Source organism: Amyelois transitella, chromosome 23, assembly GCF_032362555.1.
Source record: "Amyelois transitella isolate CPQ chromosome 23, ilAmyTran1.1, whole genome shotgun sequence".
Taxonomy (NCBI): Eukaryota; Metazoa; Arthropoda; class Insecta; order Lepidoptera; family Pyralidae; genus Amyelois; species Amyelois transitella.
Window position 1 is genome coordinate 582,334 of NC_083526.1, and position 27,378 is coordinate 609,711.

A 27,378-nucleotide genomic window follows, 5' to 3' on the forward strand; every position below is an offset into this window, starting at 1 on the left:
GCTGGCAGCATTCCCACGTTTTATGGCAATGCTTATCTTTTGAGCTAGATAAAGACCAGCCCTCTGATCATAACTAATCTCGACAATTTTCCGGGCGATGACGTCTTATTAATTTATGTTCAGAAAGTCCCCACGACCCCAGAGTCTCAAATCAAATTGTAGACTATTCCCGACAACTGCAACTGAAAATATATGCTGTAAATATTTGGAAGCAGGACCACTCCATCTCTTTCCTATGGATGTCGTAAAAGGCGACTAAGGGATAGGCTTACAAACTTGGGATTCGTTTTTTAGGCGATGGGCTAGCAACCTGTTACTATTTGAATCTCAATTCTATCTTTAAACCAAATAGCTGAGCGTGGCCTATCAGTATTTTCAAGACTGTTGGCTCTGTCTACCCCACAAGGGATATAGACGTGACTATGTATGTATATATGTATGTAATATTTGGGACGGCCCGGCCGGTAGTGCATAAGCCAAGTCTTGTAAAATTTTTACCATTTAGGTTATTCATATTTTGATGTTAGGTACGACGCAATTTATTATACATTCTGTTAGTTAAATTTAATATTGTTAGAAATAAAATTACTCATGAAATAAAGAATATCGGTAGATTGTAAAATTTGTTCTGATGATAAAATGTATTTTTTAGATAAATAGTCGTCAATATTTATTTTAAATTGATGTAAAAAGATTACCTACTGAGGGAGCCATCGAACTATGTATGTCAATGCTTAATCGACTCTGTATGCGTTGTTCGTAAGTATTATTATACAAATGTAGTGTTTATGTTAAAATTTATATTTGAAAATAAAAGAGTTATTTGAAAAATTTCTTTTTTTACACTTACCTTTTCCCCTACCGCTTTTTAGTTTTAAAAGTGTATATTCTCCAATATTGTCATTGAGTAGGTATATACACTTTTAAAACTTAAACCGGTAGGGAAAAAGGTACCTATATTATTTATCTCAACGAGTGTGAAAAACTTTGTCTTGTCTGCTTGTCTTATCCTTGACTTTATATATATACATTTAATCACGTCTATGTCCTTTGCGGGTAGGCAGAGTTAAAAGTCTTGAAAAGATGGAAATGCGTCTTTCTTTTCTTATAGGTGCCAGGAACCACACGGTACATCTTTATTGGTGACAAATAATGGACAAATATCAACTTAAAGAATTTAGTTGAAGCAGCGTATCTTTAAAACATTTTTTGCCAAATCTTTCACATTATATAACACTGCCGTGCCGTGTGGTTCCCGGCACCAACACAAAAAAGAATAGGACCACTCCAGCTCTTTTCCATGGATGTCGTAAAAGGCGACTAAGGGATAGGCTTACAAACTTGGGATTCTTTTTAGGCGTTGGGTTAGCAACCTGTCACTATTTGAATCTCAATTCTATCATTAAGCCAAAAAGCTGAACGTGGCCATTCAGCCTTTTTAAGACTGTTGGCTCTGTCTACCCCGCAAGGGATATAGACGTGACCATATGTATGTATGTATGTATATAACACTGACCGTTGGAAATTATGTGTGGTAAAAATGAAACAAAGGTATAGTCACGAGAAACGTATAATTGCAACATAAAATATAGGCCCGGTAAAAAGCACCGCCGAGTTCAGTAACATCTTGCTTGTGAAGCTGACTAAACCTACGTCGCTGGTGTCTCTGAAATAAAATAATTACAACTGTAATTCCGTGTTGTTATTACGTGTGTAAAATAATTACAACTTGTTATCCAAACTAAATAAATTAAAAAGTTCAAGTCTAAATTCAAAACTTTTATTCATTATCATGTGACACTTCAATTAATTAATAATTGTCATATCTTTTTGTTTCACAACAATGCTTGACGTCAAATAAATTATTAAAAACAAATTTACTGCCGCTTCCAAAGCGTCAGTGCAGAAGAAGCGGTAACAAACTACACTGCAGCATTTTCCTCAACAACGTCAACTTCACAATTATCCAAACTTGAGTACAAATTAAGAGAAAAGATTTGTATGTTTGTAACGAATTAATTCAAAAACTTTTGAACCGACTTTGAATAAAATTTGTAATACAGATAGAATAGACCTTTAGGAATAACTTTTTTTGCAAATGCTTGTCACATTTAATATCAGTTGACATATTAACGGTCCTACATAATTTTTTGTTTCAAAATTTTTATAAGCTACAATATTAGCAAAAAGTTTTAGTTTATTTATTCTGCGGCCTTTAAATTTATTTTTAACATAAGATATATGGTATGTTTAAAAATAAAAACAAATAAAATAAAAGTATTTAAAGACTTACTAGTTACCACGCCATTTAAGAACGAAGCTCTCACTCATAGGTACTTTATATGAAACATAAATGCCACATTAATTTTGTAATATTTTTTTTCTACATTATTTGTAGATGTAAAAATATAATGCCGTATGGTTTCCGGCACTTTAAAACCACTCCATATCTTTCCCTTGGATGTCGTAAAAGGCGACTAAGGGATAGGCTTATAAACATGGGATTCCTCTTGTAGGCATTGGGCCAGCAACCTGTCACTCTTTGAATCTCAATTCCATCATTAAGCCATACAGCTGAACGTGGCCTTCAGTCTTTTCAAGACACTCTGTGTACCCCGCATAGGATATAGAGGTGACGTGACGTAGGTATGTATGCGTAAATATACAAATTATGAACCTACAATTTTAAATAATTTGTATTGCAAAAGAAATAAAAACAATAAAATGAAAATAATGTTACTTTATTGATGTTACACTAACAAGTGCTGTTAAAATGTTATGAATTCAAATGGACAAATATTTAGGTACTAAATCTTGGACGGATTCGATACATTATTAAAAGATAAAATAAACAAAAACAAAATATTATTCTTGTGACAATTATTTGACTCCTGTAACTATATAAAATAAAATAATACTAAAATAAGTTTATACAGAGCCAAGTTTGAGACAACATCATAAGAATGAAGCCAAAAATATAATTTTCAAATTTTCATGTCGTAATTTCAAGCCAGTCAATCGCAAAACAACTAAATCGTCAAATAAATAAAAAAAATAAACATTTATTTTGTACAAAAAGAACTTTCAGCTTTCAACCTCTTTATCAACACGTATCAATTTTAAGACGTTAACAAAAACTTAATCTGTAATTGTATATAAACATCATAAAATACATTACTGACTAAAAGTGACTGATGTATGAAAATTAATAAATAACTCGCGACCCATCATAACATTTTTATAACTTGGTCTCATCGCATCACATCGCGTCGTACCGTGTAAATGTTGCCGTGTCATTTTATACGTTAAGAAAGGACATCATCTCAAACATCAAATGGCATAAGTCTAATTCGAACGCTTGATATATTGTGTATAGCGTAAATCGATGACATGAAGACAGGCCTGGAATATTCCATTGTGTGCTTCGGTGACGGCGCGCTATAGTAGATATGGTTAAGAATTATTTTAATTAGTTGTAAAAAATTAAATAAAAACAAATATCAAAACAAAAAGCATTTACTACAGCGGATTCATTTTAATAAAGATTGTTTTCAGTATCAAGACAATATTAATTATAAACAAATAAAGCAGCGCAAAAGATTATAAGCCATTAAATTATTAAGAATACTGACGCTAATTGTTTGAGCACAAATATATTAAAAAATAATAACTACTTCTACAAACATATTGAGTGTTAGTGATAACAATTATATGTCATAACAATTAATTAATTTTAATTGCATTTTTAACATAGTATTTTTGTAGTTAAAGTAAAAATCTTATAGACTACGGTTAAAAACTGTCAGATCATAATAATTATAAGAAATTAATAGTAAAAATTCATATTGTTCAGATCTGTACATCAGCAAATAACTAAATTCAATCAAATAAAAATACTGAAGCATTTTTTCTAGGGCATATGTTAATTAGTTTCGCATTCTATAATATCTTTTCGTAATCCTAGAATTATTAAGCAAGCAATGCTTTACTCTTTCTTTAAAATATTAATTATACTAAATTAATGGTTATCACGTAAGCATCGATTAAATGAACTACATAAACACAACCAATAATTACATAAGTATTTCTCAATGTCTAATTTCTAAATTCTATCTTTAAACATAAATCACTAAATTTTATAATGCAACACAAATTCGATTGACTTTTTTTAGACATACTATTTAACAACAAAGTATAATGTAATACTTATGTTTTTTAATCCAAAAACATAAATGTAGTGAAGATGGCCAAGTCACAACTTTTTGTATAACTATGAGTAAGTACATACATATTTTTATAAAATATGATAACTAATATGTAAGTCACATTGTTCTAAGACTAAAAGAATCATATTTTGAGACAGATTGAGCAATGCTTAATAATATCGATAATCGTTAAAGGTTTAAAAAAATAGAAATATTACAATGATTAAAAAAAACATCAGAAATTCAACACAATATGTAAATGAACGGGCGCTTATCAAATAAATCTTCTCGCTTTTTGTGACAGAAATTTAAAAGGAAGTATGTTTCAAGTCAAAAAATAATTATCAATCATTCTTTCAGTCTTAAGATGTGCATTACATATAGCCGGTGTTTTGCTAACTAAAACTACTTATATATTGCTACTTCTATTCTATTGTCTATGGGAGCATATTTTGTGATACTGTCTAGCTAAACACAGAAGACGCAGCAATTAAAAAGCTTACTATAATTATTATGGTATACCGAATAAGAAATTTATTTATAGTGAGACAAGATGTAATTCAAGAAAAGGGATGAAAATATTTTAAACCCTTAATATGTGATTAAAAAAATGTGTTTTAAATTAACTGCAAATTAGTTCCTTTTTTCTTAAAAAGATGTATTTTTATTTTTAAAAGTATAATAAATGAATAAGAAAGTAATTTTCGGTGTGATTTACCTCATATAACTTAGGTAGCGAATGCCAAACGGCATCAATTCCGCCTTTTGTACATTTTTGTTTGTGCAATAAAGTTTTAAATAAAAAATAAAAGTAGGCAAAAGAACAAAAAATATTTCTTAACTCCTTCCTAAACGTGCTTACAATTTACAAACATTCTGAATTTAATTTTGAACCAACCAACCCGTCAGCCATTTTTCATTATTATTATTTCTTTTTACATTATGTCTCACAAAAAATAAATCAAGTTTAACGTAATCTACTACACACAATTAGCAACAACTTTTGCTTTTTGATTGGAAGAGATCCCTTCATGGGATACGTCCGCCATTGCAAGTGATTTGTTTCTTTTATAACTATGTACTAACTATATTCTTGTTACTGTGTAAATTTCTATGCAATAAAGATATTATAAACAAACAAGCAACAACTTTATATGCGTTTACTTGGTCAGTTCCCTCATCTTGTCCACGACCGTCCGCCCGTTCTTCTTCAGCCACTCGATGTTGACGCGCGCGCGCTCTATGGCCTGTTCCACCGTCAGTTTGACGTCCTCCAAATATTTGGCGTTCTCTTCGCGCCATTTTAGAAACTAGAAAAAGCAAATTTACATAATTAACTTTTAAATGTATCAAAGTGGAAAGATGTTGTCTCTGTCTACCCGCTATGGGAAAAAGGCTTGATTTTATGTAATGTAATCTAATGTAACACGTCCAAATTATATGATTTTTTTTTTAAATTTGCAACATATTTATATTACAAGTAACAATACTGTATATTTACAGTATTCAGAATAATGTGTCTAATGTTTCAAATGTAATATGTATAAAAATGTAATACTATAATAATACTACATATAACATTTGAAACATTAGACACTAACGTACTTACAATTTACAAACATTCTGACTTTAATTTTGAACTAACCCGACAGCCATTTATCATTCATAAAAAGTAACAATAATAACCTGCCATATTCAATTAAAACTTAACATGTATTACAACGTTTAATGTACATACACATCACTGTAATATAATCTGTACCTACGCATCGTAAGTTAACTTCACGAGGTAAAATGTTGATAACACACTCTCCGTTTTAGAGGCAAAGAATTCATATAAGTAGGTACCTGCCTATAGCAAAAATGTCGTGAATGCCTATTTATATGAAACAAATAAAGTACTCACCTCATCCAGTTCCCTCTCAGTCTTGATCTGGTCCAGGATCACCTTGACTATGCCGCCCAGCCGCCGGGTCTGACCCTTGAACCTGTCCAAAGTTAAAAAAAAATATTTGAAATAACTCGACCTGTGTTTATTTATTGTGCTCGCGTTTGGTCTTATTTTTAATAAATGCCATGCTAATGGGTACTAATGAAAATAATAGGACCACTCCATCTCTTTCCCGTAGATATCGTAAAAGGCGACTAAGGGATAGGCTTACAAACTTGGGATTTTTTTTAGGCGTTGGGCTAACAACCTGTCACTATTTGAATCTCAATTCTATCATAAAGCCAAACAGCTGAACGTGGCCATTCAGTCTCTTCAAGACTGTTGGCTCTGTCTACCCCGGAAGGGATATAGACGTGACCATATGTATGTATGTATATATGACCTGATTATAAAAGTCCACACACAATTATCCAGTTTGAAAAAGAAGCGATTCTTAAAAAACAATAATCATGTTACTTTAAAAACCCGAAGAAAGTTCACTCACGCTCTGTGTATATCATCGATCCTGGTGTACACGAAGTCCCGGGCGACGTAGAAGCCGACGTTGGATTTGGCGACGCCGGAGATCACCATTCCCGCGTCCTGCTTCCGCACCACAGAGCCGTCTGTTATCGCCCATTCCAGGTACCTGAAATACATATATACATATGTTTTTTTTTAAGAATCTTAGAATAGATTTATTTTTAAAATTGTATACAAGGTCTATCACTTATTGACGTCATATCACTTAAATCTAATCCCAACAATAACCCAAACTCAAGTTATGAAGGTTCAAAAATATGACGAACCACTTCGAGAAAAGTTCGGTAGTGCCCTTGCGCTTCGCTTGGCTCGTATTGGCGGGGGCACTGCCGTGCCCCCAGATTATAACTGCTACCACTTCCAAAGTGCGTGTGTAGAAGAAACGGCGGAACAAACTACACTGCAGCATTTTCACCGGACGTCAATTTACAAATATAGATGTCATACATACATACATAAAATCACGCCTCTTTCCCGGAGGGGTAGGCAGACTACCTCTTTCCACTTGCCACGATCTCTGCATACCTACTTCCTTCGCTTCATATAGATGAAATACAGTAGTGGAACTTAGTTACACATAATACATACATATAGTCACGTCTATATCCCTCGCTGGGTAGACAGAGTTAACAATCTTGAAAAGACTGATGGGCCACGTTCAACTGTTCGCCTTAATGATAGAATTGAGATTCAAATAGTGTCAGATTGCTAGCCCATCGCCTAAAAGAAGAATTCAAAGTTTAAAAGCCTATCCCTTAGTCGCCTTAAACGACACCCGTGGAAAAGAGGTGGAGTGTTCCTATCCTTTTTTCTATTTGTGCCAGGAACCACGCGGCACTTACAAACTTAACTACATAAACTAACAGAGCAAACCCTTCGGAGAAATAACTATACTACCCAACTAACTAAAATAACTAATAGATAGACCGTATGTGCCGTGTGGTTCCCGGCACCAATAAAAAAAGGAAAAGGATCACTCCATCTCGTTCCCATGGATGTCGTAAAAGGCGACTAAGGGGTAGGCTTATAAACTTGCGATTCTTCTTTTAGGCGATGCGCTAGCAACCCGTCACTATTTGAATCTCAATTCTATCATTAAGCCAAAGTTGAACGTGGCCTATCAGTCTTTTCAAGACTGTTGGCTCTGTCTACCCCGTAAGGGATAAAGACGAGATCATATGTGATATATACGACGGCCTCTGTGGCGCAGCGGTAGTACGCTTGTCTGTGTCACCGGAGGTCCCGGGTTTGAATCCCGGCCAGGACATGATGAGAAACAAACTTTCTCTTATTGGCCTGGGTGTTGGATGTTTATCTATATAAGTATTTATTATAAAATATAGTATCGTTGAGTTAGTATCTCGTAACACAAGTCTCGAACTCACTTCGAGGCTAACCCTGTAATTTGTCCCGTATATATTTATTTATTTATATTTATATGTACCTACGTATGTATGTAGATAGACCATAACAACACTCACTGTGCCAATATCCAGACCTCCCTGGTGCAGGTGAGGGCGGAGAGCAGGGCGTCCCGCGCCGTGGCCACGTTGGCGCGCTGCGCCCGCGCAAGGGCGAAGCGCCAGTGCACCACGCTGCCGCGGGAGATCGCCACGCAGTACACGGTCCGGCGGAGGTCCAGGGGGATCCTGGGGAACGGAGTTTGTATTGTACGGGATCTCTAGCTGTCTCTAGCTATGGGTGAGCCAGTGGACCACATTGCCGCGAGACATCGCCACGCAGTACACGGTCCGGCGGAGGTCCAGGGGGATCCTGGGGAACGGAGTTTGTATTGTACGGGATCTCTAGCTGTCTCTAGCTATGGGTGAGCCAGTGCGCCACGCTGCCGCGAGACATCGCCACGCAGTACACGGTCCGGCGGAGGTCCAGGGGGATCCTGGGGAACGGAGTTTGTATTGTACGGGATCTCTAGCTGTCTCTAGCTATGGGTGAGCCAGTGCGCCACGCTGCCGCGAGACATCGCCACGCAGTACACGGTCCGGCGGAGGTCCAGGGGGATCCTGGGGAACGGAGTTTGTATTGTACGGGATCTCTAGCTGTCTCTAGCTATGGGTGAGCCAGTGCACCACGCTGCCGCGAGACATCGCCACGCAGTACACGGTCCGGCGGAGGTCCAGGGGGATCCTGGGGAACGGTGTTTGTATTGTACGGGATCTCTAGCTGTCTCTAGCTATGGGTGAGCCAGTGCACCACGCTGCCGCGAGACATCGCCACGCAGTACACGGTCCGGCGGAGGTCCAGGGGGATCCTGGGGAACGGTGTTTGTATTGTACGGGATCTCTAGCTGTCTCTAGCTATGGGTGAGCCAGTGCGCCACGCTGCCGCGAGACATCGCCACGCAGTACACGGTCCGGCGGAGGTCCAGGGGGATCCTGGGGAACGGAGTTTGTATTGTGCAGGATCTCTGGGTGAGAGGCGTGATTTGTATGTGTGTATGTTTGTAAGTATGTATGTGGGTTGTGAACGGTTTTTATTTAAATTGTTTCGTTATTTTAAGTTATTGTTAGGACTGGCACTTTTTATTTTAGATGAGAAAAATGACGTAAAATGTCAAAGTGAAAATCAGACATTGAAGTTTGTAAGATGAAAAAAACCTTTTAAAGAAACTGAAGGAAATATTTGTTTTGCTAAATCTTACTGAGCAATCCCACATACATATATGTATGCTAAGATGGTTTGGTCATATGGAGAGGATGAATGAAAGCAGGTTGACTAAGCAGATGTACAAGGAGAGTGTGGAGGGAAAGGTCGGAGTGGGAAGACCTAGACGAACGTATCTTGATCAAATTAAGGACGTCCTGGTAAAGTGTCAGGTCAAGAGTACCCGAAACCGCCGAGCTTGCATGAAGGGAGTTATGAATTTGGATGAAGCGAGTATGCAGAGATCGTGGCAAGTGGAAAGATGTAGTCTCTGCCTAACCCAAAAAGGAAAAAGGCATGATTTTATGTATGTATGTATGTAAGTAAGTAAATAAGTAGTATGTATGTATATAAGTATGTATATAAGTATGTATATAAGTATGTATGAATGAATGTATGAATGTACGAGTATGTATGTATGTATTGAACAAGAATAGAAAAGGTAGTCATTCTAGTAGTTTCGAGTGGTAACCGATACATAAAATTATACTGGTAACGTGTGATACTCTTACGCCGAGGAAAACATCATGAGGAAACCTGCACATTAAGGCAACCGGATTTGTAACCATGATTGAATAAGGGTTAGATTCCAAGGTAGCTGTAGCGAGAGCGAAGATTCAGCTCCACCGCCATCAAAAGGACGATCTTCCGCCGGGCTAAGTGTGATGCCTGGGGAACCGCGCGACAGACGATGTTGAGTCAGAGGTTCTATTTATGCTCCAATCCGTGAAATCTTTGAAATCGCGATTTAGATTCTTCGCTGCTATTGGTTGAGCGCGTCAATTTCTTCGCGATGATTGACAGTAGTTGTGAGATTGGATGTTGTGACGAGTGGCGTAGAGATGTCGCCACATAATAAAGCTTAGATTCCAAGGTAGCTGTAGAAAGAGCGATGATTCGGCTCGACCGCCACCAAAGGGAAGATCTTCCGCCAGGCTAGGTGTTATGCCTGGGGAACCGCGCGACAGACGATGTTGTGTCGGAGGTTGTATATATAGCTCCAATCCGTGAAATCTTTGCTTTCGCGATTTAGACTAGCGTCGTAGATTTTTGTTGACTAGAGATGCCGCCAAAGTTGCTATAATCAGATAAGGTAAGAACTATGTGCCGTGTGGTTCCCGGCACCAATAAAAAAAAGAATAGTATCACTCCATCTCGTTCCCATGGATGTCGTAAAAGGCGACTAAGGGATAGGCTTATAAACTTGGGATTCTACTTTTAGGCGATAGGCTAGCAACCCGTCACTATTTGAATCTCAATTCTATCATAATGCCAAACAGCTGAATGTGGCCTATCAGTCTTTTCAAGACTGTTGGCTCTGTCTACCCCGTAAGGGATAAAGACGTGATCATATGTATGTATGTATGTATGTATGGTTCCCGGCACCAATACAAAAAAGAATAGTATCACTCCATCTCGTTCCCATGGATGTCGTAAAAGGCGACTAAGGGATAGGCTTATAAACTTGGGATTCTTCTTTTAGGCGATGCGCTTGCAACCCGTCACTATTTGAATCTCAATTCTATCATTAAGCCAAATAGCGGAACGTGGCCTATCAGTCTTTTCAAGACTGTTGGCTCTGTCTACCCCGTAAGGGATAAAGACGTGATCATATATATGTATGGTAAGAACTTACGGGTTGTTCTCATCAGGGTTGTCGGTCTCCATCCATTCTTGGAACATCTCTATCGCATTCTCCTCGCACCCAGGGACCTTCATTCTGCAGGCCCAGCTGCTGGTCAGGGTCTGAAAGTAGACCAATGTTTTGTAGCATCAGGCCACTTTCAGCTGTATGACTTAATGATGGTATTGAGATTCAAATGTAGTGACAGGTTGCCAGCCCATCGCTTAATGCCTTTGTAAGTCAATGTTGAGTCAGTGAGCGAGTCAAATATATCTATATACATACAATCACGTCTCTTTCCCATGTGTGGTAGACAGAGCTCAGTCTTGAGAAGACTGAAAGGCCACGTTCAGCTTGATGACTAAATGAGGAATTGAGATTCAAAACAGTGACAGGTTGTTAGTCCATCCAAAAAGAATCTCAATCTTATTAGCCTCTTCATTAGGCGCCTTTTAAGACATCCACGGGCAAAATATGGAGTGGTCCTATTCTAAAGTCCCAAGAACCACACGGCACTATAATTATATATTTATTGTAAGTCAATGTCGAGTCAGTGAGCGAGTCAAATATATTCTTACATAGGTACATACATATAATCACGTCTCTTTCCCGTGTGTGGTAGACAGCGCCAACAGTCTTGAAAAAACTGAAAGGCTACGTTCAGCTATAAGTACGACTAAATGATGGAATTAAGATTCAAAACAGTGACAGGTTGCTAGTCCATCCAAAAAGAAACTCAAGTTTATTAGCCTCTTCATCGCCTTTTACGACATCCATTGGCGAAATATGGACTGGTCCTATTCTAAAGTCCCAAGAACCACACGGCACTATAATTATATATTTATTGTAAGTCAATGTCGAGTCAGTGAGCGAGTCAAATATATTCTTACATAGGTACATACATATAATCACGTCTCTTTCCCGTGTGTGGTAGACAGAGCTCAGTCTTGAAAAAACTGAAAAGCCATCATCAGCTATATGACTAAATGATGGAATTGAGATTCAAAACAGTGACAGGTTGCTAGTCCTACCAAAAAGAATCTCAATCTTATTAGCCTCTTCATTAGACGCCTTTTACGACATCCACGGGCAAGAATTGGACATAAGGCGCCTTTTACGACATCCATGAAATGGAGTGGTCCTATTCTAAAGCCCCAAGAACCACACGGCACTATAAATATACATCTTACCTGCATCTTAACGCTGATTAGGTTATCCTCGTTCAGTATACTCTTCGTCGCCAGCCCGCCGACCTTGGCGTAAGTGTCACTGATCAGCTTCCTCCCGAATTTCTGGAAGGCTCCGTAGTCCGGGGTCCTTCGCAGAACGTTCTCGATCTTACCGAGGGCACGGAGACCTGTGGTCAGCGGCAGATACTCTTTCTCCCGACGCAGGTACCTTGCTATCCTGAAATGGATGAATATCCACACTATTAATAAAGTGAATAGATTTATTTGTATATTTATTTATGTAGGTACATTAAGAAAAAAAAATAAAGGAACTTAAACTAAAGAGGAATTCAGTACAAGGGCACTGATTATTTAGATTTGTATGTTTGTAACGAATAAATTAAAAACTGTTGGATTGACATATGTATTCACAAACTTACGCATTTATAATTATAAGATAGCGCTGTGTGGTTCCCGGCACCAATACAAAAAAGAATAGGACCACTCCATCTCTTTCCCATTGATGTCGTAAAAGGCGACTAACAGATAGGCTTACAAACTTGGGATTCCTCTTTTAGGCGATGAGCTAGCAACCTTTCACTATTTGAATCTCAATTCTATCATTAGCTGAACGTGGCCATTCAGTCTTTTCAGGACTATTGGGCTCTGGAAAGAGGTAGTCTCTGCCTACCCCTCCGGGAAAGAGGCGTGATTTTATGTATGTATGTATTGGCTCTGTCTACCCCGCAAGGGATATAGACGTGACCATATGGTATGTACGATAGCAGGACGTAGTGTTGAGGGACTAAATCCAAGAGTAATAAGAAGTCTCACTCACTGCAGGGTAGTGTTATAATCCAGGTAATTGCTCCACGCCAGCTCGAAGGCATCAGACAGGAGTTGTACCCGACCCATCACGGGGATGGCCGCGTAGTTGCCGCTCGCCAAGGTCTTGCCCAGCAGCAGCCAATTGCGACGGTCGTAGTTCACGCGGTACAGACCTGTGTTGGGAATCCAGATCGAATTCATTTATCATTGTTCAGATATAATGATTCGTGCCGTGTGGTTAGAATAGAATAGAATAAAATAGATTTATTTTCAAAATTGGATACAAGGTATCACTTAGATATTGACGTCACATCACTTAAATCTAATTATAACTACTACCGCTTCCAAAGCGCATGTGTAGAAGAAGCGGCGGAACAAACTACACTGCAGCATTTTCATCGGACGTCAATGTAAAAATATAGATCTCTTAAATCTAAATCATGGACGAATACACATTGTCTACATTAAAAAACATGAATGAATGGTTCCCGGCACTATTATAATAAAACAATAGGACCACTTCATCTCGTTCCCATGGATGTAGTAAAAGGCGACTAAGGGATGGGCTTAAAAACTTGGGATTCTTCTTTTAGGCGATGGGCTAGCAACCTGTCACTATTTGAATCTCAATTCTATCATTAAGCCAATAAGCTGATCGTGGCCTATCAGTCTTTTCAAGACTGTTGGCTCTGTCTACCCCGTAAGGGATAAAGACGTGATCATATGTATGTACGTCTCTTTCAACTTGCTCCAGTCTGCAACGAATTCAGCTAAGACCACTTGCACGCATATCATCTAGACCTCAAGTCAGTTCTACGTCAGCCCATCTCTCCACCTGTGGCGACATCTCTACGCCACTCGTCACAACATCCAATCACACAACAACTGTCAATCATCGCGAAGAAATTGACGCGCTCAGCCAATAGCAGCGAAGAATCCAAATCGCGATTTCAAAGATTTCACGGATTGGAGCTATATATACAACCTCCGACACAACATCGTCTGTCGCGCGGTTCCCCAGGCGTCACACCAGCCTGGCGGAAGATCTTCCCTTTGGTGGCGGTCGAGCTGAATCATCGCTCCCGCTACAGGACGCGTATTTACCAGCGTGATTAGTAATAGTATCCTGATCAAAATAAGGACGTCCTGGCAAAGGGTCAGGTCAGGAGTACCCGAAACCGCCGAGCTTGCACGAAGAGAGTTATACATGTGGATTAAGCGAGGGTAGTATGCAGAGATCGTGGCAAGTGGAAAGAGGTAGTCTCCGCCTAACCCTCCGGGAAAGAGGCGTGGTTTTATGTATGTATGTATGTATTTTTACCTAACAAACAAAACCGTGGCAACCGTTGTTATGGCGTAGGTAAACGAAGAAGATTGTCTACATAACTCTAGGAACTGGAGAAATAAAAGATCGTAATCTGTCTTCTTCTTCCGCCCGGCTTTAGTCCCGGTTGCATCCGCATGCGCCGTGTGGTTCCCAGCACCAATAGACAAAAAGAAGACCACTCTTTCTTTTTTCTGTGAACGTCATAAAAGGCGATATGTATGTATGTATTAGTAATCGATATCACATACCAACCATATCTGGATTGAACAGAACCCATTGGTTAGGATTTGCCCCGTGTTCAAACTGGTGTCGCGCGGAGACTCCCTCGTCTGCAGCGAGCCACTCCAAAGACCTTTCCTGGCCGACCTCCCCCTCGCAGAGGACCCTGAGGGGTACCCACCAGGACGCCGATTGCGCCATATGCCCGCTGGATAGGTAGCGTTTCTGTAAAATCAATTAACGAGTCTCGAAATCATATTAATATCGTTTCTTTGATTCCGAAAATGGCTGAAAATGGGAAAAGGAGGATTTTATATATAAGATATAATAAGTAACAGTAAGGTAGTTAATATACAATTTTTAACACCTGAGAAAAAAAGAGATATGTTATTCTCTATAACCAATATATTATAATAAATCTAAGGACAAAAAAAAATATTTTTCTCTATAATTAATCCATCATTATATAAACTTACTTACATAAAACTATTGGACATATTTCACATACATACATATAGCCACGTCTATATCCCTGCGGGGTAGACAGAGCCAATAGTCTTGAAAAGACTGAAAGGTCACGTTTGGCTGTATGGCTTCATGATGGAAATGAAATGCATACAAGTGACAGGTTGCTAGCCCATCGCCTACAAGAGGAATTCCATGTATATAAGCCTATCCCTTAGTCGCCTCTTATGACATACATGGTATGAAAGGTATGGAGTGGTTTTACTCTCAGCGTCGGTATCGATGTAGTCTCTGCCTACACCTTAGGTAAAATTCTGTGATTTTATGTACTCGTATGTATGTATACGGAAAAAAATTACCTCACCTGTGTGATAGTCAAGGCGTTTTCCTCGTAATTTCTCTCGACGGTCAGTAAAGGATATCCGGTCTGCGTGGTCCACGTGTCCATGACCTCCTTGACCGTCACGTTGCGGGAGAGACCGCCGGCGGCCTGGATGGCCGTGGTCAGCTCTGACCACAAGTCGTCTTGTTCCGCGTTGGAGTATGAGTACTTCGTTAGGTAGCTGAGAATAACAAAAAAATAATACTTCACAAGTCTTCAAAGCAACATTTAGCTAATTATGTATATTTACTTATGTACATATATTTACATATAGAAAACTTATCATAGACGGTTTGACGATCAAAAACCTCAGAATAAAAATGTTAGGTAGATAGATATACTTGTGCCGTGTGGTTCCTGGCACTAATACAAAAAAGAATAGGACCACTCCATCTCTTTCCCATGGGTGTCGTAAAAGGCGACTTAGGGATAGGCTTACAAACTTGGGATTCTTTTTTAAGCGATAGGTCAGCAACCTGTCACTATTTGAATCTCAATTCTATCATTAAGCTAAATAGCGGAACGTGGCCATTCAGTCTTTTCAAGACTGTTGGCTCTGTTTACCCCGCAAGGGATACAGACATGAACATATGTATGTATAGGATAGATAGACTGTACATTGCACTGCACCATAAGAAAAAGAATAACAGAAAGATTTACACGTAGAAAACTTATCATAAACGGTCTGACGCTCAAAAACCTCAGAATTAGAATGTAAGGTAGATAGATATACTTGTGAAGGGCCTTCCTGAAGACGTTCTCCCCCAGGAACATGGTCATCATCCTGATGAGAGTGGAGCCCTTCTTGTACGAGATCTCGTCGAAGATCTCGCCGATGCGTTTCGGGTCGTCAATGGGCACTGACACCTAAGACGAATAATAAAAAATCATTAGTTCTACATTCATTCATGTTTTTTTAATGTAGACAATGTGCATTCGTCCACGATTTAGATTTAAGAGATCTATATTTGTATATTGACGTCCGATGAAAATGCTGCAGTGTAGTTTGTTCCACGGCTTCTTCTACACATATGCGCTCTGGAAGCGGTAGTCTAGTAGTTATAATTAGATTTAAGTTATGTGACGTCAATAAGTGATACCTTGTATCCAATTTTGAAAATAAATCTATTCTAATCTATTCTAGTTAACAGTTAGTACGAGCAAAGATCTACGCTGTGCCGTGTGGTTCCCAGCACTAATAGAAAAAAGAATATGACTACTCTATCTCTTCCTTATGGATGTCGTTAAAGGCGACTAAGGGATAGGCTTATAAACTTGGGATTCTTTTCTTTGGCGACAGGCTAGCAACCTGTTACAATTTAAATATAGGTAAGTATACATATTCTGCCATTAAGCCAAACAGCTGAACGTGGTAAACAATCAGTCTTTTCAAGACTGTTGGCTCTGTCTAACCCGCCAGGGATATAGATGTGAATATAAGTATGTACATATGTATGTAGCTACGCTATTTAATTTTTTTATATATTCTCGACAATTCATAATTTGTTACTGTTTTAAAAAAAATTCTGTTCCAGATAGAAATGATAGTTGAACTCGAATTTTTAACTGTATTATTCACAAAACAAAATTATCAACAGTAAATCATTTATATTAACATTAACCATGCTAATATTAGGTTGCTTTGCAAAAGAAACGAATAAGGACTAGTAAGATATTTTAAATGTCTCTCTACTTCTACTCTTTTTATTTCTACATACATAAAATCACGCCTCTGTCCGGGAGGGGTAGGCAGAGACTACATCTACCTACTTGCCACAATCTCTGCATACTTCCTTCTCTTCATCCAGATTCATCCCTCTCTTCATGCAAGCTCGGCGGTCAGGTTACCTCCTTGTATATCTGCTAAGTCAACCTGCTTTCATTTATTTTATTTCTACTCTTTTTATTTCACTCAGTGCCGTGTGGTTCCCGGCACCAATACAAAAAAGAATAGGACCACCCATCTCTTTCCCACGGATGTCGTAAAAGGCGACTAAGGGATAGGCTTACAAACTTGGGATTCTTTTTTAGGCGATGGGCTAGCAACCTGTCACTATTTGAATCTCAATTCTATCATTAAGCCAAATAGCCGAACGTGGCCATTCAGTCTTTTCAAGACTGTTGGTTCTGTCTACCCCGCAAGGGATATAGACGTGACCATATGTATGTATGTCATTTCACTCACAGGATGGCTAGACTCCAATGCGTCCAAATTGAGCACGGACATGATATTGTCCACCGCGTACTGCCTGTCCGCTCGCCACGAGGGTTCCACCGCTGACACCGCCACAGACGCCATGAAAGTGGCGAAACCTTCGTTCAACCAGAGGTCAGACCACCACTTCATGGTTACCAGATTGCCGAACCATTGGTGGGCCAGCTCGTGGGCTATGACCTGGAAACGTGCGATTTGTTTTAGTTACGAATCATCTATCTAAAATATATAGATACATAATTCATTTATTTGATTTGCTACACACAATTTGCAATTTCATATGAAATACAAATTAATTAGGGTGTGAGTTGCAGCAATACAAAAAAGTCACAACTCAACGAATTTATTGCTATAGAGCAATACGCTGAATACACATCAACACATCTGAATTTATCCAGTGAGTCCATTTATTTTTTGAAAGCAAGTTACTTATTCACGTCGCCAGTTTTAAGTCGCACGTGGTCCAGTTGCTTCTGACTCATTCATAAGAGAGTAAATAATCTCTGTATGTGCTGCAAATATATATACCTATTACATAGTATAGTGATTAGGTATGTAAAGGTTTATAATATATATAGTGTTTATTATACTTACATTATTTATTATCACCCACACAAAGGTTTTCTGCTTAACCCAATGGTAGGCTGTCAGATAATGCTATTAGCATTAAGTCCGCCTATTGTACTTTACAAATTGTAATTATTACAAAAAAGAATAAATAAATAAAATCTTATTGAAATTATGAACACCCGTATGTTCTACCTACTTTGCTCGTCAAGTTTAGTTAAGATAAGGTACTTAAGGAATTTCTAGAAACAAATGCACCCTTTTATACATTTAAAAGCCTAGTCTAAAAAAAGCTAAGTCATATAAACATATTCCAAATTTTACGTTAAAAATTACGAGTACCTCTTAATTGGCTGGCCTATTAGTTATGGATTATTATGGGTATCGTATTGTTCTTTTTTTATGGATTAGTAAATATTTGTATGGAAAGTTTAGACTTACATATAGACACGTGTATAACCCTCAATTTCAATTCATTTATTGCATATCATTTTGTACATTACAGTTCTAACTACTACAATAGTCACTGGTTTAATAATGTGTACAACATGAACCCCGTAGACAGAGTACCTCGCGGGGTAGACAGAATCAGCAGTCTTGAAAATACTCAAAGACCACGTTCAGCTGTACAGCTTTATGATGTAAAGAATTATGAACTTGTTTGTATGAATCATCATGTCCATCTTACCTCAGCAATCCTCTCCTTATTAGTGAAAGACGACTGCTTCTTATCGTACAACAACGCTGTTTCCCTATACGTGATTAGCCCCCAGTTCTCCATGGCCCCGGCGGAGAAATCCGGGATGGCGACCATGTCTTGTTTGGGCAGTGGGTAGGAGACGTTGAACCATTCCTCAAAGTACGTGAGGACTTTTGGTCCGATGCTGGCAGCGTATGTGGTCTGTAAAAACAAGATTAAAAGAATTACTGTTACCTTCTTCCTCCTCCTGGCTTTAGTTTCGGTTGCATCCTCACCTACACTCACTCTCACAAGAATTACTGGCATCAATCAGAAATAAAAGATGCTTTCATCATGCCTAGATGAATTGATCTAGGAATGAAAAAGGAGATAAACATTTGTCGATATGTCGTTGAAATCTAACTAAATTAATTAAATATATCGGTTTTTTTATCATACCATATCTCTGATTTAGTATCATTGGATAATTATATGTATTTTCTAAATAAAAGTACTACTTTTTCTGACAAATTAACAACTTACTTTGTGTTTCTAGATGACATAATTTTATACATGATAAATTGGTTATATTAAATTACATACCTACATGCTTCAAAAAAAATTAAGGTCACATTATACACCTTGCCGCTCATTAATAGTGGTCAAAAACGGTGAACTGTGGTTTAATTATCTTTCTAAAAAAGTATTAAGTTATTATATAAAAAAGTATTATTATTAAGTGACCGGATAAGGAACAGCGTGATAAGGGAATGTTGTGATGTGAATGAAGATGTAGTTACAGGAATAGAAAAGGGTATGTTGAGATGGTTCGGTCATGTGGAGAGGATGAATGAAAACAGGTTGACTAAGCAGATATACATGGAGAGTGTGGAGGGAAAGGTCGGAGTGGGAAGACCTAGACGAACATAATCTTGATCAAATTAAGGACGTCCTGGTAAAGGGTCAGGTCAAAAGTACCCGAAACCGCCGAGCTTGCATGAAGAGAGTTATGAATGTGGATGAAGCAAAGGAAGTATGCAGGGACCGTGGGAATGGAAAGAGGTAGTCTCTGCCTACCCCTCCGGGAAAGAGGCGTGATTTTATGTATGTATGCATGTAAAAAAGTATACGAGTATTACCTGGTCAATGGCGTCACTTCTAGCCATAATCCTGAACTTGATGTGGGATAGCCCCGAAGGACTCTCCACATACTGAAATTTGGAGACGACGAACGCAACCAGGTATGTCGACATGGGGACAGAGTTCTGGAACTCGTCCCATACGAAATTGGACATTGGTTTTCTGTAAAACAACGGAGTTTTTACTTAAAATAGGTCGGTTTTGACCGCATTATAGTCTTTAGGCAAATTACCTATCTATATACTGTTTTGCCCTTGGGAATTTTATTTAAGTAGACAGAGCTAATGATCACGAAAGTCGAAGAATACGTTTAAATGATTGGTTTTTTTAGGATTCAGAGATAGTGATAGGTCACTAGAGAATCCTAAGTTTATAGGCCTTTCCCTAGGTTGATTCATGGGGATCTATAAAACGAGATATATATATATATATAAATCCTATAAACAGCTATGTATGTAACATCTGTTAGGTATGCTGCCCAAAGGTTGGCTGAAAGAGATTGCTTAGCGATAAGTCTGCCTTTGCTCAACATCATAATGTACCTATGTCTCTACTACACATGTATTTTTTATGGGCAATAAAGATAATTTGTATTGTATTGTATGTTACCTCTTGTAATATATCGGAATTACCTGAACGAACTTGCCATTTTATCCTGCTTCCAATAAGGCTCCATCGGACTGAAAAGATAATAATTAACTTTATATTATTTCTAGCTCTATCGAGAATTATATTTTACGTCTAACTATAGTCAAATCCTAATCTGTGACGAGGAAGAAATAGAACCTTATTAAATTGAATACACTTACCAACGTTAATCTTATTATCTATACTAATATTATAAAGCTGAAGAGTTTGTTTGTTTATTTCTTTGAACGCGCTAATATCAGAAAATACTTTGAATAGACCATTTATCGAGGAAGGCTTTAGGCTATATAACATCACGCTGCAACGATAAGGAGCAAAGAAATAATGAAAAATGTGAAAACACGGGGAAAATTATTCATCCTTGAGGGCTTCAATGATGCCCATAATAACTATTCCACACGGACGAAGTTGCGGGCACAGCTAGTAATGAATATAACACTGCCTTTCTCAACTAACAATATCTTACTCCTCCGAAACGGCTTGATCGATTCTCATGAAATATTATCTGTTAGCATATTGAGTAGCGAGTGTCTGAGAATTAGTCAACATCTATTTTTCATACCTCTTAGTGATAAGGGTTGTCCACTCTTAACATTTTTTTTAACTAGAAATTAGGTACTTAAAATTATTTATATGGCAAAACAACGTTTGCCGAGACAGCTAGTAGTCTTATAAAAAGGCCAAGAAACTTACTTATTGTCGCCCATGGAGGAAATCTGCGGCATATTGGACACAGCCGTGTAGCCCTTCTCATGAGCCAGGGTGATCTTGAAGGTGGCTTTGTACATGGGTTCATCGAAGCAGGGGAAACCCTTGCGAGCTGATATCGCTTCGAATTGAGTGGTGACCAGGTATCTGTAATGGAGTAAAAGTTTTTAATGTTGCTCAAGACGCCAAGTTGTTTAAGATAAGTACTATAGTTCCCGATTCAGTCAGGTGTCATCATCACATCAGTCATGCTTAAGACAGAGCCAACAGTCTTGAAAAGACAGAATGGCCACGTTCAGCTATTTGGCTTAATGATAGAATTGAGATTCAAATAGTGACAATGGTTGCTAGCCCATCGCCTAAAAAAGAATCCCAAGTTTGTAAGCCTATCCCTTAGTCGCCTTTTACGACATCCATGGGAAAGAGACGGAGTGGTCCTATTCTTTTTTGTATTGGTGCCGGGAACCACACGGCACCAAAAAAAAAACTTACTCTTTCTGTTTAGTGGTCTTATGCACATAACTGCTGACGTAGACTCCGTCCAATCCCGGCTTCAAATTCCCGTAGAAGGGTATCACGAGGGAATAATTGCCGTCCTTTTCCAACTGCCCGCTAAGCTGAAGTGTGAGCAGGTTGTACGTATCGTTGTGTTTCACATCTTCAACGGTGAGAGACGACGGGCCAGTCAGTTTAATATCGTTGTTAACTATATTGAAGTCTTGTGAGTGTAAGACTATTTTCGACGTTGATTTCCTTACTGTCAGCTGAAAAAGATGATAACGGCTTATTAATTCCCGGCATTTTACAAAAGGACCATTCCATATCTTACCCATGGATGTTGTAAAAGGCGACTAAGGAATAGGCTTACAAACTTGATATTCTTTTTTTAGGTGATGGGTTAGCAACCTGTCACTATTTGAGTCTCAATTCTATCATTAAGCTAAATGGCTGAACGTGGCCATTCAGTCATTTCAATACTGTTGGCTTTGTCTACCCCGCAAGGGATATAGACGTGACCATATGTATGTATGTACCATGTACCCATGGATGTCGTAAAAGTCGATTAATAAAATCTTATTGTTGGCGATGCGCTAGCAGTGACGCTTATTTGAATCTCAATTCCATATCGTGAGCCGAACAGCTGTACATGGGCTGTCAGTCTTTTCAAGACTGCTGGCTCTGTCTACCCGGCAAGGGATATAGACGTGATTATATGTATATATAAGCTCGATTCTCGAAATTGTCGACGAATACGTCTACCTAGGACAAACGGTCGATTAAGGTATATAACCTGTCACTCTGAATCATAATAATGTGGCCTTGTGGTTATAGGTTTCTCCATCAACATAAAAGCATAAATAAGAAATATTTTCCTGTATTTATGTTAAGACTGAATGGCCACGTTCAGCTATTTGGCTTAATGATGGAATTGAGATTCAAATAGTGATAGGTTGCTAGCCCATCGCCCATAAAAAGAATCTCAAGTTCGTAAGCCTATCCCTTAGTCGGCTTTTAAGACATCCATGGGAAAGAGATGGAGTGGTCCTATTCTTTTTTGTATTGGTGCCGGGAACCACACGGCACATGTTAATATAAAAATACATGTAAGTGAAAACTTGCAATTCTTCTTTTAGACGATGGGCTATCAACCTGTCACTATTTGAATCTCAATTCTATCATTAAGCCGAACAACTGTACCACCTACGTGAGCTATTAGTCTTTCAAGAGTGCTGGCTCTGTCTACCCCGCAAGGTATATAGACGTGATTATATGGATGGATGTAAAAAAAATAACCTACATCACTAGTCTAGTGATGTCACAATATTCGACATGACCCTGATATCGATTTCACTATCCTACAATTTCGGCAAGATATTAAAAATCTGTTGTCGACAATACAAGTAAAATATTATAATAACCTGCCTAAAGTAACTGTTTGCCGACACAATGGGTTTTTTGTGTAAACGTATATTAAATACTAACTAGAAAGTAGGCCTGAAAAAGCGAGACCTGAACAAAAATTTACGAACAAAAACAGAGATTTCACTTTTAACAAAACTTTTCTGAAATAGCGATGAAACGGTTTGAATTTGAAAAATTCTAAGGTGGTGTCCGACCACAAAACTAACAAATCTATTGTCTATACAGCACCCAATTTTTTTTTATTTCGATTCGATAAAGACAATAAATAAAATAATAAATAAATACAGGACAAAAAATAATACATAAATACAAGACAAATTACACATATTGAGTTAGCCCGAAGTAAGTTCGAGACTTGTGTTACGAGACACTAACTCAACGATATTATATTATAATAAATACTTATATAGATAAACATCCAAGACCCAGGCCAATCAGGATCATTGCTCTGGATCTTGCTACATAAGTATTTATTTATTTATATCGAACTATACGATTTACAATATTAAGATCTACAAGTTCAATCATTCAATAATAAACTCGCATTAATTACAAAGTTTAGTCCGAAGGTTCGACTGGAAGAGAATGCCTTGTGGCATTAAGTCCACCCGTTGTACATTTTACGTGCATAAAGTTTAAATAAATAATACAAAATAGTACGTACTAGAATATTTATAACAAGAACTTAGAATCGTTCAATCCAGTATAAATTATGCTGATTTCTCTCGTCCTTCGCATACCACTTATAACTGCTTGCTTCCTACGGCTTCGCTTACGTGAAAATTTGCTAACTTTCATGTTTTAAATCCAGTTTTAATTTAATACACTTACCTACATGTCTCAAGATATAACATAAAGTAATTATTTTATTTCATTCATTCATTCATATTACAATTTTTTTTTTACAAATTACACAGATTGAGTTAGCTTCGATGTAAGTTCGAGACTTGTGTTACGAGACGTATTACTAAGTCTATTTCCCTTGTGGGGTAGACAGAGCCAGCAGTCTTGAATCGATAAGCGACGTGCAACTGACAGGCTTGAATGATAGAACTGATATTCTAAAAGTGACATGTTGCTAGCCATCCCAAGTTTATAAGACTATCCCTTAGTCGCCTTTTACGACATCCGTGGGAAAAAGATGGGAGTGGTCCTGTTCATAATTATATTGGTGCCGGGAACCACACTGCACTAATTTTTTAACAGAAAGTAAAAATACTACAAATAAAAAAAGTGTTTTATTGACTCATTTCAACAACGTAGGTATTATGTACATACATCGTTCATATAAAAGGTGTTATACATTTTCTAAGCGGGTCCAACGCTCAGCCATCTACCATCAAACTAAAAATAAACCTGTATCTTGATTGGTAGAAGGCATCACGGGAGATCCGGTAGGATGTAATACAGTTTATTTAATCATTAGAGTTGGAGTATAATGTACATGGATTTAATAATAACACATTTAATTTTCATAGACAAGTGATTATTTAGTAATCGGTCCAAAGCACTGTCTTGTACAAGGAAAACCTTCACCCGGACCGTGATAAGCAAGAAGCGAGACCGGAATAATAAACGGCTTCCAATACATACATACATACATACATAAAATCACGCCTCTTTCCCGGAGGGGCAGGCAGAGACTACCTCTTTCCACTTGCCACGATCTCTGCACACTTCATTCGCTTCATCCACATTCATAACTCTCTTCATGCAAGCTCGCCGGTTTCGGGTACTTTTGACCTGACCCTTTACCAGGACGTCCTTAATTAACGGCTTCCAATTTGTTATTTATTTGTCACTAAAGCGTACCGTGTGGTTCATGGCACTGATAAAAAAAAAACGAAAAAGACCTCTCGATCGCGTCCCCATGGATATAGTAGAAAGCGATAAAGGAATATTCTTATAAAATTGGGATTCTTCTTTTAAGCGATGGGCTAGTAACCTAAGATTTTTGTCCTATCCCTTGGTCGCTTTTTACGACATCCACGGGAAAAAGAGACAGTGGTCCTTGTGTCGTTAAGGTAAAAGTCACATCCTATTTTAAAATCCCACGGGACCGCACGGCTCCTTCAAATCTTATTATATAGGTACTTACCTACTAGCTGTGCCTGGGACTTCGTCCGCGTGGAAAATTTGTTTTGGGCATCATTGAAGCCCTCAAGGGTGAATAATTTTCCCCGTTTTTTTCACATTTTCCATTATTTTTTCGCTCCTATAGTTGCAGCGTGATGTTATATAGCCTAAAGCCTTCCTCGATAAATGGTCTATTCAACGCAAAAATAATTTTTCAATTCGAACTTCCTGAGATTAGCGCGTTCAAACAAACAAACTCTTCAGCTTAATAATATTAATATAGATTCGTATTGACATAATCATGAGGCGATATGTTTTTGATAACATCAAAACTAAAGACAACGATCAGGTTCAAAGTCATTGGTCTGACTGAATGGCTATTGTGAGTCGTCTCAGCGCATGCGCATATGCTAATATAACCATTGTTTGTCCTGTCTAACTGTACAACTTTCAAAAATATTTTATTGTTGTATAATGTAAGCATTCGGTCATGAAGAGAACCATATTTAAGCGTTGAATAAACGCCACAGCAAAAACTGTTCAAATTTAAATTCAATATTTCTTTATTCATCTCCAACATACAAACATACATACATATAATCACGTCTATATCCCTTGCGAGGTAAACAGAGCCAACAGTCTTGAAAAGACTGATAGGCCACGTTCAGCTATTTGGCTTTAAGATAGAATTGGGATTCAAATAGTGACAGGTTGGTAGCCCATCGCCTACAATAGATTACCAAGCCTTAGTCGCCTTTAACGATATCCATTGGAAAGATATGGAGTGGTCCTATTCTAAAATGACGCGAACCATGCAACATTAAGTAAGTATTTTGTAATTAATAGCTACTTATAAGAAAAACATCCCTTCTTAATTAATAGTTAGACACAGGAGTTCTAGACCAGGTCGAGGCTAGGTAAACTAGGTCACCTTTGATCTAAACTAGACATGAAATCTGAGTGGTCATTGAGACCTTAGAGTGCTACGTCAAACAACCTGTTTATTACGCGACTGCGCTGAACAGGGAGTGTTTTGTTTTGTGGCTTTCTCAGTGAACTGTCACGAGATACCGATTTCGAAATAATAGATATTGCTACGTTGAGAAGTTTTTGCGGTAAAGAGTAACATATATATATAGTGATTCAAAGAGAGACGGCGGTTGAATCGGTAAGGTGCCCGGTTAAAATGCGTGTGGGGCAAAAAGAGCACAGGTTCGAATCCCACCTCGGCCATGTCTGACTATTTTCGCAGTTATGTACATTAGTTTTAATACTAACTGATGCTCTGAACCTGTCACTGAATGTAGAATTTCAGTTTCGAAAAGACTCTTGCACTGCCTCTGTCTACCCCGCAAGGGATATAGACGTGACCATATGTATGTATGTATGTACCACTCCATATCTTTCCCATGGATATCGTTAAAGGCGACTAAGGCTTGATAATCTCTTTTAGGCGATGGGCTTACAACTTGTCACTGAATATATAATTTTAGTTTCGAAAAGACTCTTGCACTGTCTCTGTCTACCCCGTAAGGGATACAGACGTGACTTTATGTACATACATACATACATACATACATACATACATACATAAAATCACGCCTCTTTCCCGGAGGGGTAGGCAGAGACTACCTCTTTCCACTTGCCACGATCTCTGCATACTTCTACATACATATGTATGAAATATCTTACCATAATATCCACAACGCCGAAGAAGCTGAAGTTTGTCGACGGATCCACGTCATATGCCAACTTCAGATCGTAGTGGGTGGGCATGAGGTCCGTGGGAAGGAGGTAGTCATTTCCTGACGCCAGCTGGGCCGCAGCCAGCACTGTGAGGGTTGAACGCCAACCCATCTTCACTGTGGACAAAAATGGATAGATATGAGAGATAGATAAAACTCTTGTGCCGTGTGGTTCCCGGCACCAATACAAAAAAGAAATAGGACCACTCCATCTCTTTCCCATGGATGTCGTAAAAGGCGACTAAGGGATAGGCTTATAAAATTGCGATCCTTTTTTTTGGGCGATGGGCTAGCAACCTGTCACTATTTTAATCTCAATTCTAT

The 27,378-nt window shown here is 38.3% G+C and overlaps 1 protein-coding gene across 1 annotated transcript; it reads right to left on the minus strand.

The window, feature by feature from the left end:
• Nucleotides 1-4,339: 4,339 nt before the first annotated feature.
• LOC106140270 (aminopeptidase N) lies at nucleotides 4,340-27,166 on the minus strand. Its single transcript, XM_060951065.1, has 17 exons — nucleotides 27,002-27,166; nucleotides 21,803-22,074; nucleotides 21,296-21,457; nucleotides 20,587-20,634; nucleotides 19,954-20,116; nucleotides 18,824-19,036; nucleotides 17,539-17,748; nucleotides 16,087-16,220; nucleotides 15,336-15,534; nucleotides 14,536-14,731; nucleotides 12,971-13,133; nucleotides 12,154-12,370; nucleotides 10,976-11,085; nucleotides 8,160-8,327; nucleotides 6,641-6,784; nucleotides 6,112-6,193; nucleotides 4,340-5,515 (listed from the first exon to the last, which is right to left on the minus strand). Exons 1-17 carry the CDS (start codon nucleotides 27,164-27,166, stop codon nucleotides 5,366-5,368), a joined length of 2,796 nt encoding a protein of 931 aa, XP_060807048.1. The 3' UTR covers nucleotides 4,340-5,365.
• Between the last annotated feature and the right edge of the window lie 212 nt (nucleotides 27,167-27,378).